The sequence below is a fragment of the Mytilus edulis genome, unplaced genomic scaffold (genome assembly GCF_963676685.1).
Source record: "Mytilus edulis unplaced genomic scaffold, xbMytEdul2.2 SCAFFOLD_2166, whole genome shotgun sequence".
In the NCBI taxonomy this organism is placed as follows: Eukaryota; Metazoa; Mollusca; class Bivalvia; order Mytilida; family Mytilidae; genus Mytilus; species Mytilus edulis.
In genome coordinates, this window is record NW_027267498.1 from 1 (window position 1) to 16,923 (window position 16,923).

At 31.3% G+C, this 16,923-nt stretch overlaps 1 protein-coding gene across 1 annotated transcript; it reads right to left on the reverse strand.

The window, feature by feature from the left end:
* Positions 1-14: 14 nt before the first annotated feature.
* Positions 15-10,203, reverse strand: LOC139505531 (uncharacterized; the record flags this gene model as incomplete). The annotated part of the gene is made up of 5 exons (XM_071295076.1): positions 15-315; positions 814-1,026; positions 3,341-3,610; positions 8,325-8,755; positions 10,118-10,203. Coding segments are annotated over 5 exons (1,301 nt in total), but the record flags the coding sequence as incomplete, so codon positions are not given.
* Positions 10,204-16,923: the final 6,720 nt, after the last annotated feature.

The window sequence follows — 16,923 nt, forward strand, 5'->3', positions numbered from 1 at the left end:
AAACAACTTCTTACCTTTATTAATAACAGTTCCAATGTCAAGATGGCCAATGTTATTTCCAAGTCCGTTACTATCCTGATACATAGTTTTACTTATCGCTGACTCATCAAGACCACACTTAAAATTATCACCAATGCTTTTAACTTTTGCTGAACATATACTGACAACTGATGAAGTATTCAAAGGTGAAAACGAATCAAATTTCAATGCCGTTGATGGATACGGTAAGTACATTTCAACTTCAAACATGGCTGCTGATCCAATAGGAAAAGTCGGCGGACCAGTAAAATTAAATGTCGGTGTTTCGGTTATAGCCTATAAATAGTAAAATCTGGATTGAGACAAACGCTAAATAATTGCACTTCTAAAACATTTCGTACAAATATTTTTAATGTCTTTTGCCATAATAATATTTAATACATGACAGTTTTATTATATTTACCAATATCAAAATACCGTCACATTTTAAGATTCTTGTTTTTTCATTATTCTATTAACCTGTCTTTACAATTTTCAAGATATTATGGTCCCGTTTAAAATCTGAATAAATGATCATATCACCAAAACTAACAGTTTTTTGTTTCAGCAGTTGTTATTTCACGCGTGGGCCATCGCTAGATATCTTTATCGGAAATGTATACTATGAGTTGACATTTTTCGTCTAGAAGTCAATATTTGGTATACGATCTAGCACGTAATTGAAACATTCGGAAACCTTGAGAATGGTACTGAGACTAGAACAAAGGCTTTGAAGGCTATTCAAATTCTCCCTGTTTTATGCATAATGAACATGTTTACTATACTAATAAATACCAGTATATCAGTTATTGTGGCAAATGACGCCTGTCCGACCCAAACTTCATTGGCATTGTTGTATTCTGCGCCTGCACTGACCCAGTAAATGCTTCCGTTCTGTACCGTATCGTCCACCATGACAGCTTCATATGTGATAACTAATGTGCATTCAGCAGAGACATCACAGTTGTTGACTGTTACAGTTCCAAGGTCTATTATTGCTCTATCATGCTGTTAGAAGAAATATGATAGTGAATGGACGATAATTAATACATCTAAGTAAGACAAATAGTCACGTGATATGTGTTTTATGCATGATTGATACTGCAAAAATATGGAACACATTAATTATGAAATCTTGTAAGTTTTGTGTGAAAAACAAATAGACAGGAAAACAGAAAAGATTTATGTTACAAATGGAAAAGTACTTAGATATGAGGAAATCTTTTGCATTTTTAATAAAAACAAAAATGGGACATAATTGTTGCCTTATGCAGTTACATCAGGTTTCTTTATAAAGATGTGAGTATTATCAACAACTGCCTTTCCAACCCATCCCGTTAACAATAATTATATTGTTTCTCTCAGAAATTATTTAGCCCATGTTAAATGTCAAAGGGTCACATCTTTCAGAAATACAGAACAATAGGGAGAGAAACTCAAATTTAATCTATAACTTTGTATTACACATGTAAAAAAAGTCATCAATTGATTTCGTTATAACAGATAAAAAGTCGGAAAATATGTCCTACATTTTTCAAATAAATGTCCGTAAAAAAGTACAGAAAACAAAAGATTCCGCCACATGAGCCCCGCCATTACCGGTAAAGAACTTACTTAGGTGCATCAGAAGGGTAAACAGTTTTAGCAATTACAATTATGGTAAAAATCTTTAAAAAAAAGTATTGTTCTGGCAATTTTAATTATGGTAAAAAAAATCGTTTATTTATGTCTCAATTATGTAAAGAGAAAGGGATTGTGGACTGCAAATTCTGACTTGTGAAAAAAGTCAAGCAGCACACATACTTTAAGGTATCGATTTAATTATACTATCATCAAAATGAAATGTTTTAGCAAACTGCCGGTGATGAAATTTCGTAAAATCGTATTTCGACGTGAAAACAAAACTGTTTTTAGCACTGAACGTGAACTTTTTCCCACAAATTTCTAATACACAAACATGTATAATGCATTGCTACTCGGAAAGTTTGATTGTTCAAATATGTATATATATTTTCTACTTATATGCATTTCATCGTGTTCTAAATCTTTACAAAAAACATAAACATTCGAAATATCACCCACATTATGTATAATGCGTGTTGTTTTCAATTTTTCATAACACTGAGTCGATAGTTCTACTGGTGGACTATCAGTCTCCGAGGGTATCATCAGCTCAATAGTCAGTACTTCAGTACTGACATGATTTTTAACATGCCTTTCTAAAATTGTCCGTTTATAAATTTTAAAATTAGAAAGAATCTAAGGTTTCAACTCTCTCAGTCAAAGTTGACCTTAGGTGAATTTGGTTATTTGTTTTAGGGAATTTTTGTCACTGTTTCGTTACTTATACATCCTCGGATTTCAAATGTTTGGCTTTAAGTGTTCCTGGTGAAGGTAAATCCAGAAAAGCGCTTCGGATGCATAAAATTATTAAACTTGTTGTTTTCAATTTTTTGCTATCAGTATTCTGAATTAAATAAGTTTATACCAAAACAAATAAAATATTATTTCTTATTACAGCTTATATAAATCTTTAATGTAACAACTTGGCATGAAATGAACGGTTCTTTTCATATTAGAACAACCAGAAACTTCCAACAAAAATTGGATAATGTGTTAATATGTACGATCATGTTAATCTATATGAACTGCCAAAAGGTATGAATGTATGGCCGTTGATTTTCTCTTTTATTTTGTTAACATTTACTCATGATTGGACTAAACATTGCCTGAATCGATTTGAACTAAATTAACTGCAGTGGTCAGTCTAAATATTGACTGAAAGACTAAACATGTAAGATGATGCATGTTCACATCAAAATGACTTTTCCAGTTAAAAAATGCTTTACAAGTGTCAGTGACGGTGGTGCTTTCTCATTTCCATCTATAATCATACACAGCATATGTCCCGAAACTACTGTGAAGTGTTTCCTCTTAGTTTATCAGAGAACATGGGGTGTGATTCACTTCTACGAATTATATTTATAGATATTTGATACTAGATGGCAATGCTTTCAAAGAGCATACCTTTCAAGGAGACTGCAATTACAATACATACTATAGTTATAAACGGAACCAGTGAAAGACAAAGATATCTGACTTGGTACAGGCATTTTCCTAATGAAAAGGTGAGTTTAATCTGGTTTCATAGCTAGCAAAACCTTCAACTTCAGGGTCCCATAAAACATATCCGTTCGCAATATGTATAGCAATGCCTCAGATACACCAAAAAGTAAATTATATTTCACAACCTAAACTATTTAATTACAATATGGTATTACCTTGTGTATATGCATATAAACGTTGAATATGTCTCACTTACCAGTACTGAGCCCGGGGTTTTTGACTCCATGGTAACATCCGTTGAACCAGTAATAGCTAGTCCGCTGCCCTTAGTTACCACTATGTCACATAAAATCATCACTGTGGTGTCATTGTCAGGGGTAAACAGCTCAACCAACATGTCTGTTGGCGCTACCGGAAAGGAAATGTCAAGTCGAAATTTGACCCGACTTCCGATATATAAGTCTGTCGTCGTATCATAGGGTGACACCTTAGCCAATACAAAGGTAACATTCTGTGGTGCTGCAGTCTGTTTGATAAAAAATATATAACTTGATATTACAAAAGCATTTTGTTACAGAGCTTCAATAATAATAATGTAGTGGTTAATGTTAGAGAGCACGAAGCTATGTATTTTGATTTAAACACGACGCTTAATTATATATCTTTCGAATTACTGTGTGTGTTCAATCTTGGCAATTGAACTAGGGTAAATAAAGGCAACAGTAGTATACCGCTGTACTATAATGTTTTGTATTGAAGGAAATTTTATAGATATTATATAAAACTTGAAATCGTCGGGAGTTAGTTCGTCAACAGAAAGATACAATTTTTTGAAAGTAAATAGCTCCATATAGGTTTATAGAGCGACAGTTGTTATTGATGTTCAAATCTCGTTATTTGCATAGCTTTTTTTTATTTTTACAATAGGGTATGTAGATTGGTGTTACATGTTGATATAACCCGTTGCATCTGAGAGCACATTATCCCCTCACCCCCTATTTTTTGGTTTTCTATGGCGTTAAGTTTACTATTTTTTTTCTGCTGGTCTCTTTGTTTCTTAGTCAAAGCGTTGTCAGTTTATTTTTGACTGATGAGTGTAAATGTCTCTTTGGTATCTTTTGCCTCTGTTTAATGTTTTAATGTTTTAAATGCTTTAATATAAAAGCAACTCCGTCATTAAATGGTTTAGTTCTACTTTTTGCTAAGTATTTCAATTGGGTAATGTATAGATTAATCTTTTATAATAATTTTTACGATTTATTATTTTTTCAATTTTCTATACATTAAACATGAATGATCATGTCTGTTTCTCTTTACTCAAAACATTCATTCAAAACACTCAACATGCAGACTTTTAATACGTTCAGGTATTTCACATCCAATTTTTTATGGTAATATTCTTTATAAAGCACAAAGGTGTCAGTATTCACCTCAGAAACTTACAAAACCTTTGAATAGACTTATTAAGAAGGGATATAATTACGATACTGTTGTCAAGTCACTAAAGATTGCATATTTTGGCGTTAATATTGAGTCACTGATAAGGTCTTTGCATCGGAACTAAACACATTTATTCTAAAAACAGTTGTTGGCATGACACGGGTTATGTTCTTCTCATATATGTTATGATGGTATGATACTAAACCCCTAACGGGAAGGATTGTGCCTGATGTTCATATGATGAAATCATAATCTTTCAGTCAGTTTAGTTGAAGTCTGGAGCTGGCATGTCAGTTAACTGCTAGTAGTCTGTTGTTATTTATGTATTATTGTCATTTTGTTTATTTTCTTTGGTTACATCTTCTGACATCAGACTCGGATTTCTCTTGAACTGAATTTTAATGTGCGTATTGTTATGCGTTTACTTTACTACATTGGTTAGAGGTATAGGGGGAGGGTTGAGATCTCACAAACATGTTTAACCCCGCCGCATTTTTGCGCCTGTCCCAAGTCAGGAGCCTCTGGCCTTTGTTAGTCTTGTATTATTTTAATTTTAGTTTCTTGTGTACAATTTGGAATTAGTATGGCGTTCATTATCACTGGACTAGTATATATTTGTTTAGGGGCCAGCTGAAGGACGCCTCCGGGTGCGGGAATTTCTCGCTACATTGAAGACCTGTTGGTGACCCTCTGCTGTTGTTTTTTATTTGGGCGGGTTGTTGTCTCTTTGACACATTCCCCATTTCCATTCTCAATTTTATTGGATTAAGGCCTGAAAACTTTTTGAAAGAAAAGTTAACAAAAACGTATTACCAAAAATACCTAATTTCAATTTAAATTAAAAAATGGGGTACCAACCTTCCAACAAGATAATTCAGTGATGGTAATTCATTGTGAGAGAGCGTCAACCTTAGTTTAAGGGTAATCATAAAATAATTCACAGTCAGATAAAACTAAGATACATGTATCACCCAAACTGTCCATTTTGGAATAGTTTCAAGCACAGTGGAGAAAAGAAACAATTGTTCTAAATCACATAGTTTTACTAATAACAACATCTTTGTATAATTAATCTTGTAGCTTGGTATTTGTTTGTGAGAGTGATCCTTATATTAGAATATAAATGACAAGATATGAAAACAATCTTATTTGGATGATTTTCCCACTGTTTTCCGTACTCGCAAGTTGCTGCAGACTTGATATAAATAAGTGAGACAAAATCTTACAGCAATATCGATTGAGTGTTAGATTTTATGTTAGATTTACAGCAGAATGCATTCAGTGTGTAGGTAAATTATTATCTTTGGTTAGCTTACTTGCTAGCTGAACCGTGAAGTCATTATTAGGTAAGGTAAACTTCCTTCCATTAAGAGTATACTAGTCTGACAGATAATCAATCTATCTGTCTGTCCGAAAGGAGGGAAGTATACATAACCTAATAAAAACTTCATGGTTCAGCTAACAAGCAAGCTAACTAAAATTATACCTTTACCTACACACTGAATGCATTCTGCTGCAAATCTAACATAAAATTATATCGTACAGATTTGTTAACAACCGAAATGAATAAATGCACAACACGTTTGATTTTTGAGTTCACTGAGTCCGAAAACTAGACGTATCGTACCTTCTCCTTTTGTCATAGACAATAATTAATAAAATTCAACGGTAATGATACATATTGTCTAGACGTCAAGTAATATTGCCTAGATAAATAGTTCCTGAGCTACAACGTATTGATTACATCTAATATTCAGTGATTTACTAAGATCTTCCTCATTTATCAATTGCATGAGCGATTTACAAATGTTATCAAGTAAGCGTAAGGAGATTTTGTAAGGATTATTCTAGATTACATTTTACAGCAGTTTCGTCTTTGTGATTCAATGTAGTTTTCTTACTTTCCGCGTGAATGCCTGCTTTTCATTGCTTGCTTTTAATTTCTTTTAAGTTATTACTTGCTGCAGAGTTTCAGTAACTGATAAAATTCAATCTAATTATTCATTCGAATGACATGCATTATACCCTGATTTATTAGCCTACTTTTGTTTATAATAATAGAGATGAGCTTAAAGTCGGCTTAAACTATTTTTTAATTCTATCCCGGTGCTTAAACCGAGACACAACAAGTAAACATATAGATTAACCATTAAAATCTACTGATGGTATTTAACTAAATTAAGCAGTTAAGTTAAGGGCAACACTCTCATAATGTAAAATAAAGGAAATGTGGTATAACTGCCAATGAGAAAACTATTCACCAAAGTTCAAATGAGGTGGATAAATCCATTTAAATCATACACATCAGAATAAACAAAATCTTAGGGCATTGCACGAATTTTAAATAGGGATCGTGTTGCTTATTCTTTAGTTTTCTATGTTGTGTTATGTGCACTATTGTTTGTCTGTTTGTCATTTTTAAAATCAGCAAAGATCATTTCACAGAAACTACAAAATGTAAAATCACAAAAATACTGGACTCCGAGGAAAATTTAAAACGGAAAGTCCCTAATCAAAAGGCAAAATCAAATGTTAAAACAACAACACGAATGGATAACAACTGTCATATTCCTGACTTGGTACATGCATTTTCTTATGTAGAAAATAGTGGATTGGTTACATTTATATTATCCTTTAATCTATTATAACCACATAGCATGCTTTTTCACTCTGGAAGAACCCCAAAAGGTCAGAAAATTAGTTCATGCAAAATCATACATACAATAATGAACAGTACGTCCTGCCCGCCTAGCCTTAAATGATTGGTCTAGAAAGGGATATCATTTGTTTATTGTTATAAACAAAAAGGCTGTAACAAATATACTCAACTCCAAGGTCAGTTCATAGAGTTGGAAGTTCATCAAAACTGACAATATCAAATGTTGTCAATCAACGGAATGTAAAACAACTGTCTTATATTTGATATTATTTACAGGCATAATCCTACTGAAAAGATGAGTTTAACCTGGTTTTATAGCTAGCTAAACCTTCAATTTGTATAATCCGTTGAGCTTAGGTGACGCACAAAGTTGACTTCATGTGATGATTATAAGACGCTTTTTGATAAATGTTTTGCAATGTTTATAGCGTTTTTTCGGACTTAATCACTCTGATTTCTTTACAACTCCTTATCTTCCCATTTACCTAAAATATTAAATAGCCCTTCTCTTAGCTTGTTGCACTGAAACACACAGCAAATGTCATTCAGGTTAAGAAATATAATGTGTCAAAAACTTTCATATTAAAAAATATAAACGTGTTTCCATTACCTAAAAATATGCATAATGGTGTTTTTAAAAATGTTTTTTTTATGGAATGGAAAACTGTTTTCCTTTATTTGAGCACATACTCAATATATAGACAATTTATAGAAGTCAAATCAATACTATTCAGTATTTATCATAATTATACTATTAAGCTGTTACTTTGATGAATATTTACTGTAATTATAAGAACTGAACAGACATTGGTTTTTCGCAAATTTAAAGGATCAAAGGCTGTATAACGATTTTAGCCATTAATCGCCTATTTATGCAAAACGTGCCACGTCATCAACATTTAGTCCACTAACAATTTACAAACATTATATTCTAGCTTTTAAACGTATAATCATTTAAGATGTTTTATACTTGTAAAGTTGTATACTATACCATACAAAAGTGTGTCAGATAAAATTATGGTCAAAACATATTTTTATAACGAATATACTCCTATGCATTCAATTTGTAAAGTAACAAAATTTTAAAACAAGGAACAAAAAATAAATCATTTATTAATTATATTTATGAAATTACACTTACCGTAGCTCTCTTAACAATGTGATGCGAATATCCATTGTGTCTTGGTTCTCCGAGACTATTTATTGGGTCTGCCCACCAATCTTTGTCTGTCCTTAATATAACAATAGCCTTTCCTGTTTTAGTATCTCCTTTATCCAACACATTTCGCACAGATAGGTCAAGTCTATAGTCTTGCCCATTTTGTAATGTTGAACCCTTACTTAGTGATATACTACCATCTTCCGGATTGATAGTAAAGTGTCCATCATTTTCGTTTTTTATCGAAAAGAAAAGGTCTGCGCAGGGACAGCTTTGTTCTTTATTGTCACCGCAAGTGTCGATCCGATCTTTATCTATCACTTCCGGTCGAAATAATGTTATATCGTCATTTTCGAGAGAATTAATGCTAACTTCATAAGTATATTGAGTAAACTCTGGTGCATAGTTATTAACTGAAAAAGAAAATCATACTCCGTGAAAGTTGACCAAAAATTCAAAACCATTAGTTTACTAAAGAAGTTCATTGTATGTACGTGTTAAAAATTAAAAAAAGGGTACATCGAAACATTTGAAAAATCAATTTTTTGGTAAAAAGATCAACAGTATGAATACCTCAGCCGTTGTACGAGCTTAAGTCATTGCTGTATGAAATATTTATAAGATCTGAACAGACATTTGTTAAATAATATCGTACAGTATAAGATAGTGTAAAATAACAACAACAAAAAACGAACTCCAAGGAAAATTGAAAACAAAAAATCCGAAGACAAAAGCAGCTGAAACACACCAAATGAATGGATAACAACTGTCATATTCCTGACGTGGTACAGGCATTTTCTCATGTAGGAAGTGGTGGATTAAACCTGGTTTTATAGCTAGCTAAACCTCACACTTGTATGACAGTCGTATATGATGGCATGATTTCTATATTAGCATTGTTATTGCATTTTTTTAAATAACTGTTCGTATAATTTGGTATTATTTACTTTTGATAGTTTTTGTTTTGTTTTATAGTTCATTATATCGGCAGCATACATTTTTTTCTTATTTTCTTGCATATTATTCTATGAACCTTCTATTGTTCTATAATACGAAACTAAAGGGATGGATGTTGTATCATCAAACACCAGTGTAATTCAGCAACATATATTTTGTTTTCTTTGATATGGTTTTATTTAAGTAAAGCATATTTGTACCAGTATTATATCGCCAGGTATTTTCTCGATACCAATTTTATTGTAAATTCCTGTATCCTTTTTTGAAATGTATAACACATAATAGCAATTTATCTTGAAACACATATCAAATTTAAAACTTTTTCCTTTTGGCTTTGTGAAATTTATAAAATAAATATGTAATTGGTTGTAACAAATATTCAAAACAAATCTTTTTTATATATTTGAATATATATTGACAGATGTGTTCAACTATATATTTTTCTTTTCCTTTTAATTTGCTGTCAGGAGTAGGGGTCGGACGGCAGACATTGGCATTAAAGGCAAAGACTATCATCATTTCACTCAGATTTTTAAATTCGGTGAATTGAAGTATGCAATATAGTTTCGTTCACTACTTTGTCGAGAGATGGTTGTTTTTACTAATTTTGTCGTCTTCGTTCCAGGCCTGTTGTTAATCTGATTTCGTAGGAGTGATACCAGTATTCTAACCGAATGTTTGTGATATTGAATTTGAGATTCATGTGTTTCTTTGATTTAAAATTTATGTTTATCTATGTGTGTACTGTACATTCAAAACAACCGATTGGTTCAAGCATGACTCTTTTTAGCTCAGCAAAAGATCACTGCGAAGTTTACCTTGAACGTCACAATTGTCTCCAGTCCAACATGGGAGACATGAACAGGTACCAAATTGGTCTAGGATACCATTTCTACATGGAAGTCTGCAAATAAGTAAGCAGGATTTACTTTATGTATATTATCTAAATTGTGAACATGTAAATAAGCACAGAAACAATACAATGAATACATCTAACAACTCAAAACATTTTTCAAAAATCTTATTCTATAGATTTTTGTGGATTGCATTGTTTAAACGAGTATAAGTGGTTTGTAGATGTATCACAAACTGGAGAGCATAGCTTATTTAATGACGTATCACCTAAAGGTTATCCACGCGAAACGTGTACACTAAAATGAAATAAATTTTTACACGTTTAAATTACTATCATTGGGACTATACCGCGACATTAAAATTGTCCGTCCCAGACGCTACCATAGCCCTTTGGCGTTTATGCATTTATGTTATTGAAAATATCGAAAGTATTTTAACATATTAAAAAACTAAAATCCCGCTTCTGAAACAAAAAATAATTCAATGATGTCGACTGTGAAATGAACTTTCATTATTGTTTTTAATTAATCAAGCGCGAGGAATTTGTTTGAACGAGAAATGTACACATGCGGCTTCTGGTCAACGGCGCACCAAACAATGATCACACGCAAACTCAAATCAGTCATAAATATGTATGAATTTAATTGGAACAAAGCTAATAAAATGTCCCTCCGCGATGGCACCACATCTTAGTATATAGTGCTTCTGAACTTCAATCATTTAAAGATACACTTTAACTATGCACTTTTAGTTTTTGAAAATTATAGTTGTAATCAAGTTGCAACCACAGAGTGACGCTAAACATTAACGAATGAACTGGTTAGGTGTTTTTTGTTCTGTTACTTTAAAATGTGTTTTGGTTCCCAAACTTTTGTTTTGTAGCGTACTAAAATATATGTGTCATGCTTGCTGAAATATATGACTAAGTCGGTTACAACTGTTGACGGTGTGTAATTCATGGAGGATACCAGAAGATAGCAATGATAAGATTAAAATCATGAATTATGGTCATTGTATATTTTAATTGATGTGTATGTCCCTGTAAATATGAGTAAACTGATTTTGATGTGTACAAATCAAAATGAAAATGTTATGTTTCTGTTGTGTCATAGTTTTCTTTATTTGATTAGTAAAACATTCGGAAAATATGCTCAATTTTTAGGTTTTTTAATGTTCAGCAGGAACGCATCCAAATCATTAGAAACTAAATATATATATATTAAATCTCAGGTAGGTGGAAACTAGAACAGATTTGTACACATCAGTGATGACAAAACATATCTCTCATGACTACAAACATTCGCTATGATGATACTTCGTTAGATCACATTATTGTGCAATACTTCAAAATTCAACACAATATATACATAGCTAGGCTTTTTTCATTAAAAAAAAGATCTGTTAAAGACGAACAATAAAAGAACTTTGGCTATTATATGTTTAATCAGTGTCTTGGTATAAATCAATGTGAGATACTGATTGATAGAAGGACCTGTTTAAACAAACCAGAACACGCACTTGCTTATATACTTAAATCTACCCGTAATGGGAAATATCGATTGCAATTTAACACAACTGAGACTGGCGTGAAATACTATAGAACAGTTGATGCCTCAAACAAAAGGAATAATATCGATAAACCGTTAAATTATCAACCGTTACATGAACGGAAATTAAATAGTTTACTATGTAGAGAGTTCGATTTGTCATTGTTCCAGATTTGTTTTCTTGAATTCAAATGTTGGATACATGAAAAAGTATTATTGCTTTTTTGCTTTCCTGAAAAGAGATTCTGTTAAAATGCTTTTAAAAAATATAGTTTTATCCATGGACATCAAAAGTAATATCGGAGAATGAAAAAATGAAATTTCGTGACCGTTACGTCAGTATTGAATTGGAAACTGATTAAAATCACGTTCATTGTGTTAGGTAAAATAACAGGGTTAATTAAACATATTTTCAATATAACAGTAGATTTTTTTTACAAATCCGTGTTATGGAGAAAAAAACCCAGAAAATACTATGTATCGTTTTTTTTTATATTTTTAAAATTATAATAATATAAGTTATTTAGATAGACAAAAATATAGGAAAAAGCATCAAAAAACGATATCATATATTTTAAAGTATCCTTTTACTTAAAACTGTTAATGAAAAGAGCTTTAAAATTATTTTTCATTCTATTCAAATTTTACTGAAAATCTAGAGATGAAAGATACCAAAAATATAATATAACAAAAACAACGAACTCTGCGGAAAATTCTAAACTGAAAGTCCCTAAACAAACAGAATAATCAAAAACTAAAACGTCAAACGAATGGATAACTAGTGTCATATTCCTTACTTAATATAGGATAAAACCTGGTTTTATAGCTAGATAAACCTCTCACTTTTATGAAAGTCGCAAAAAATTCCATTATATTGACAACGATGTGAGAATAAAATAAACTGACATATTATGTAAAATGTCAAAAATAGGGGTATATCAGCCAACATTGTGTTATAATCTTAATCACTAAAAAGGGGCATCCAAACTCATAAGTCGAATTTAAACTGACAACACCATGGCTAAAAAAGACAAACAGACAAACAATAGAACACAATACACAACATAGAAAACTAACGACTAAGAAACATGAACATCACCAAAAACTGGTGGCAATCTCAGGTGCTCTCGAATGGTAATCGAATCCTGCTCCACATTTGGCCCATGTCTAGGACTTTAACGAATTATGTCTCCTAAATATCAGAAAACGAAGTCCTTATATACTTTGGATGGAACCAATATATTTTCAGTAATTTTGTAGTGTAGAGTATTTGTTTAAGCTTTCTAATTGTTCTTCCACTAGTTTGAGAGAAGTCGGCAAGGGTAGCTAGTGCATTAAACTAATTCTTATTTAAAAAAAAACTTACTGTACATCAAATAGATCAATTTTTCAAATATTTTCTATAGATGTAATACCGAACTCCCGTACCTTGGTACACTTTTCAATTAAAAAAAAATCAACTGAAAGCAAATTATGTCAACTTTAATTACGAAAATTTAAAGGGATTAATAACATTTCATTTTCAATATATACCACTGGTAAGATTATAAATCTATCCATCATTTAATCAGCATTCGATATTTGTAATTACCAGGCGTAAAACGTTTTATAATTGAACTTTCTTGTTCAAATCAACTGCTTGAGTTCAACAATTTCTACACAGAACGATTTCTATGACGACCTTGTATTTTACATTAAAAATTGACAAAAGAGACTAGAAATTACACAGGGCACAGAAATTCTCTTGCAAGAAATAAAACTTACAATATATATATATTTGCTGATATTGTATTGAATATTAGGTTTTCTGTCTTATTGATATAGAGTATCACAATATGTTTTAAGTGAAACTGCTATTGAGCTTAGAACAAGACTGACTTCAGCATTTGTATTCAGTCTATCTGTTAAAAGGTTCACATCGGAGTGTGGAAAAATCATTTTGCATTGCTTACGCTAATATATGTTCCAAAAATTGGAAGCATTTTTTTAAATGGAAAATAATAGTGTGAATATTTCTAGTAAAAAAATCAATCAAAAACTGTTTCATAACTAACTAATACAATATTTATCATAGTGACATTTGTTTTTCACAAAACAGCATATAATACAACGAAATATAAAAACAATAATTAGAACAACCGACCTTTTGGGTCTATAAGTCACTTTGAACAGTTATGTCAATGAAACGACGAACAAAATAAATCAATTTTATTGAAAAATGTCATATAAAACGTCAGTTCTCTTATTGAAAATTTGCAATAAATATTTAGCAGGTTTTTTTTCAGATGTTGACATAGTAAATATTTAAATTGATCATGTTGTGATAGTAAATATAAATTTTAGGTTTGTGAGAATTTTTTTTTAACATGGAACGTGTATGAAAATTTCCATGACGAAATGCAACATCGTGATCAATACATCCAATAGTTACAATGACCAATAATAAAATGACGAAAGATAACACCATGGCTAATAGTTTCCAATAGTTAAAAAAGAGAAGCATCAGGGTCAATATTAAAATGACGGAAGTCAACATAAAGGCCAACAGTGAAAAGACGAAAGTCAACATCATGGTCAAAAGTCAAAAGACGAAAGGCAAAGCAACGAAAGACAATATCATGGTCGATATAGCAAAATAACTAAAGTCAACATCATGGTTAATAGTTAAAAGACGAAAGACAAAATCATGGTCAATATAGCAAAATAACTAAAGTCAACATCATGGTTAATAGTTAAAAGACGAAAGACAAAATCATGGTCAATATAGTAAAATTACGAAAGTCAACATCATGGGCAATAGTTAAAAGACAAAAGACAAAGTAATTGCCAATTATAAATGACGAAATGCAACATCATGGTCAATAGTTACAAGACAGCATAATGTCAAATAATAGAATGACGAAAGACAACATAATGGCCAATAATAAATAACGAAAGACAACACAATAGCCAATAGTAAAATGACTAAAGACAAAAAAAAGGCAAAAAGTAAAATGACAAAAGACAAAAAAATGCCAATAGTAAAATGACAAAAGACAATCCAACGTCAAATAGTAAAATGACGACAGACAGCACAATGGCCAATAGTAAAATGACAAAAGACAACACAATGGCCAATAATAAAATGACAAAAGACAACACAATAGCCAATAGTAAAATGACAAAAGACAACACAATAGCCAATAGTAAAATAAAAAAAGACAAAAAAATGCCAAAAGTAAAATGACAAAAGACAAAAAAATGCCAATAGTAAAATTACAAAAGACAACCCAATGGCCAATAATAAATAACGAAAGACAACACAATGGCCAATAATAAAATGACAAAAGACAACACAATAGCCAATAGTAAAATTACAAAAGACAACCCAATGGCCAATAATAAATAACGAAAGACAACACAATGGCAAATAATAAAATGACAAAAGACAACACAATGGCCAATAATAATACGACAAAAAACAAGATAATGGCAAATAATTAAATAACAAATGACAACACAATATCCAATAGTAAAATGATGAAAGACAAAAAATGCCAATAGTAAAATGACGAAAGACACAATGGCCAATAATAAATAACGAAAGACAACACAACGGCAAATAATAAAATGACAAAAGACAAAAAAATGGTCAATAGTAAAATGACGTAAGGCAAACAACTTGCTAATAGTAGAATGACGAAAGACAGCACAATGGCCAATAGTAAAATGACAAAAGACAACACAATGGCCAAAAATAAATAACGACAGACAACACAATGGCCAAAAATAAATAACGACAAAAAACAAGATTATTGCAAATAATAAATAACCAATGACAACACAATAGCCAATAGTAGAATGATGAAAGACAAAACAATGCCCATGATAATAACAGGTCATTTCTAATGGTAAAAAAACGAATAACAATGTCATGTTCAATAGTAAAACGACATAAAAAAGGGAAAATCAACGAAATAGACTACAAAGAAAGTTAAAATATAAATCCTGTTTATATGAGGGTTTCATTGAGGTATTTAGGAAGGGTATGTTTCATGTTGCATTGTCGTTTGGGTGGTGTGTTTTGCAATTCAGTGTCCTGTTTTCACGTTGTTTTCCTCTAATAGTTGAAGTGTTTCCCTCTGTTTTAGTTTGTATCCCGGTTTATTTTTCTGTCAATCGATTTATGACTTTTGAACAGCGGTATTCTACTGTTGCCTTCATTTATGTGATGCTAAAAAAAAAAACAATTGGAAGGACAGAGATTTGTCACCTTACATGTTTTTTTAATTGGAAATGTCTAGGTGTACGTCAAATATGAGACAACCATTACGGTACCTTTAAAAATAGGAATACAGTACTGCCTTTTTAATTCATGCGTCATCAACTGTTTGTATTCATTTGACAATTGTTGATAACCCATAATATATTTTTGCAAACGAGATAACTTTATCATTTTATGACTTTTGCTTTACCTTGAATTCCTGTTTTACTAATGCTTTAAATGGAAATAAATAATATTGTATAACATTATCATGAATCATTTGAAACACACTGCATGTCAAAGCAAAACGATTCAATACACAATTATATTGATAACATCAAACAATTCTTTCAACTGACATTCATAAAAAAAACAATCGGAAAAATCAGTGCCGGAAAATGTGAAAATTGAAAATTGATGGAATATTTTATATTCTTTGTAACATTCACGTTAACTAGTGATTTAAACACTTCATTTTTTAAAAGTAATGATGCGAGACAAATATATTGCATTGAAACGTTCGTGACGTGAAGAGAGTCCTATGTAGCGAGTGTCAAACAAGTTTATTGCGTTCCTGCCGACCATCAGTCTTTCGAAAATCTTGTTAAATGCGAATTGAATTGTTGATTTTCGCTAAATTTACCTCATTCAGTACGAATGAATACCAAGAATCGTGTTTTGCCAAATAATGAAAATAGTTTTAAATTACACTTTCAGTTATCATTAGTGTGAATTAAAGGTGATATGACGTATTTGACGATGAGGCATCGACCAAAAGACAAAAATAACCAAACATGTCCAATCGTAACATGCAGTGTTTATCAATGGACAGATACGGTGTCAATACAACATGTTAACCTATATAATCTTAATATCAAATGAAAAGTCAATGTATTGAATTTACCTATTAAAGAAAAGAAAATTAAGGTGGTACCTAACACTACAGAGAGACAACTCTGTAAAATCAGCTAAACGTTTT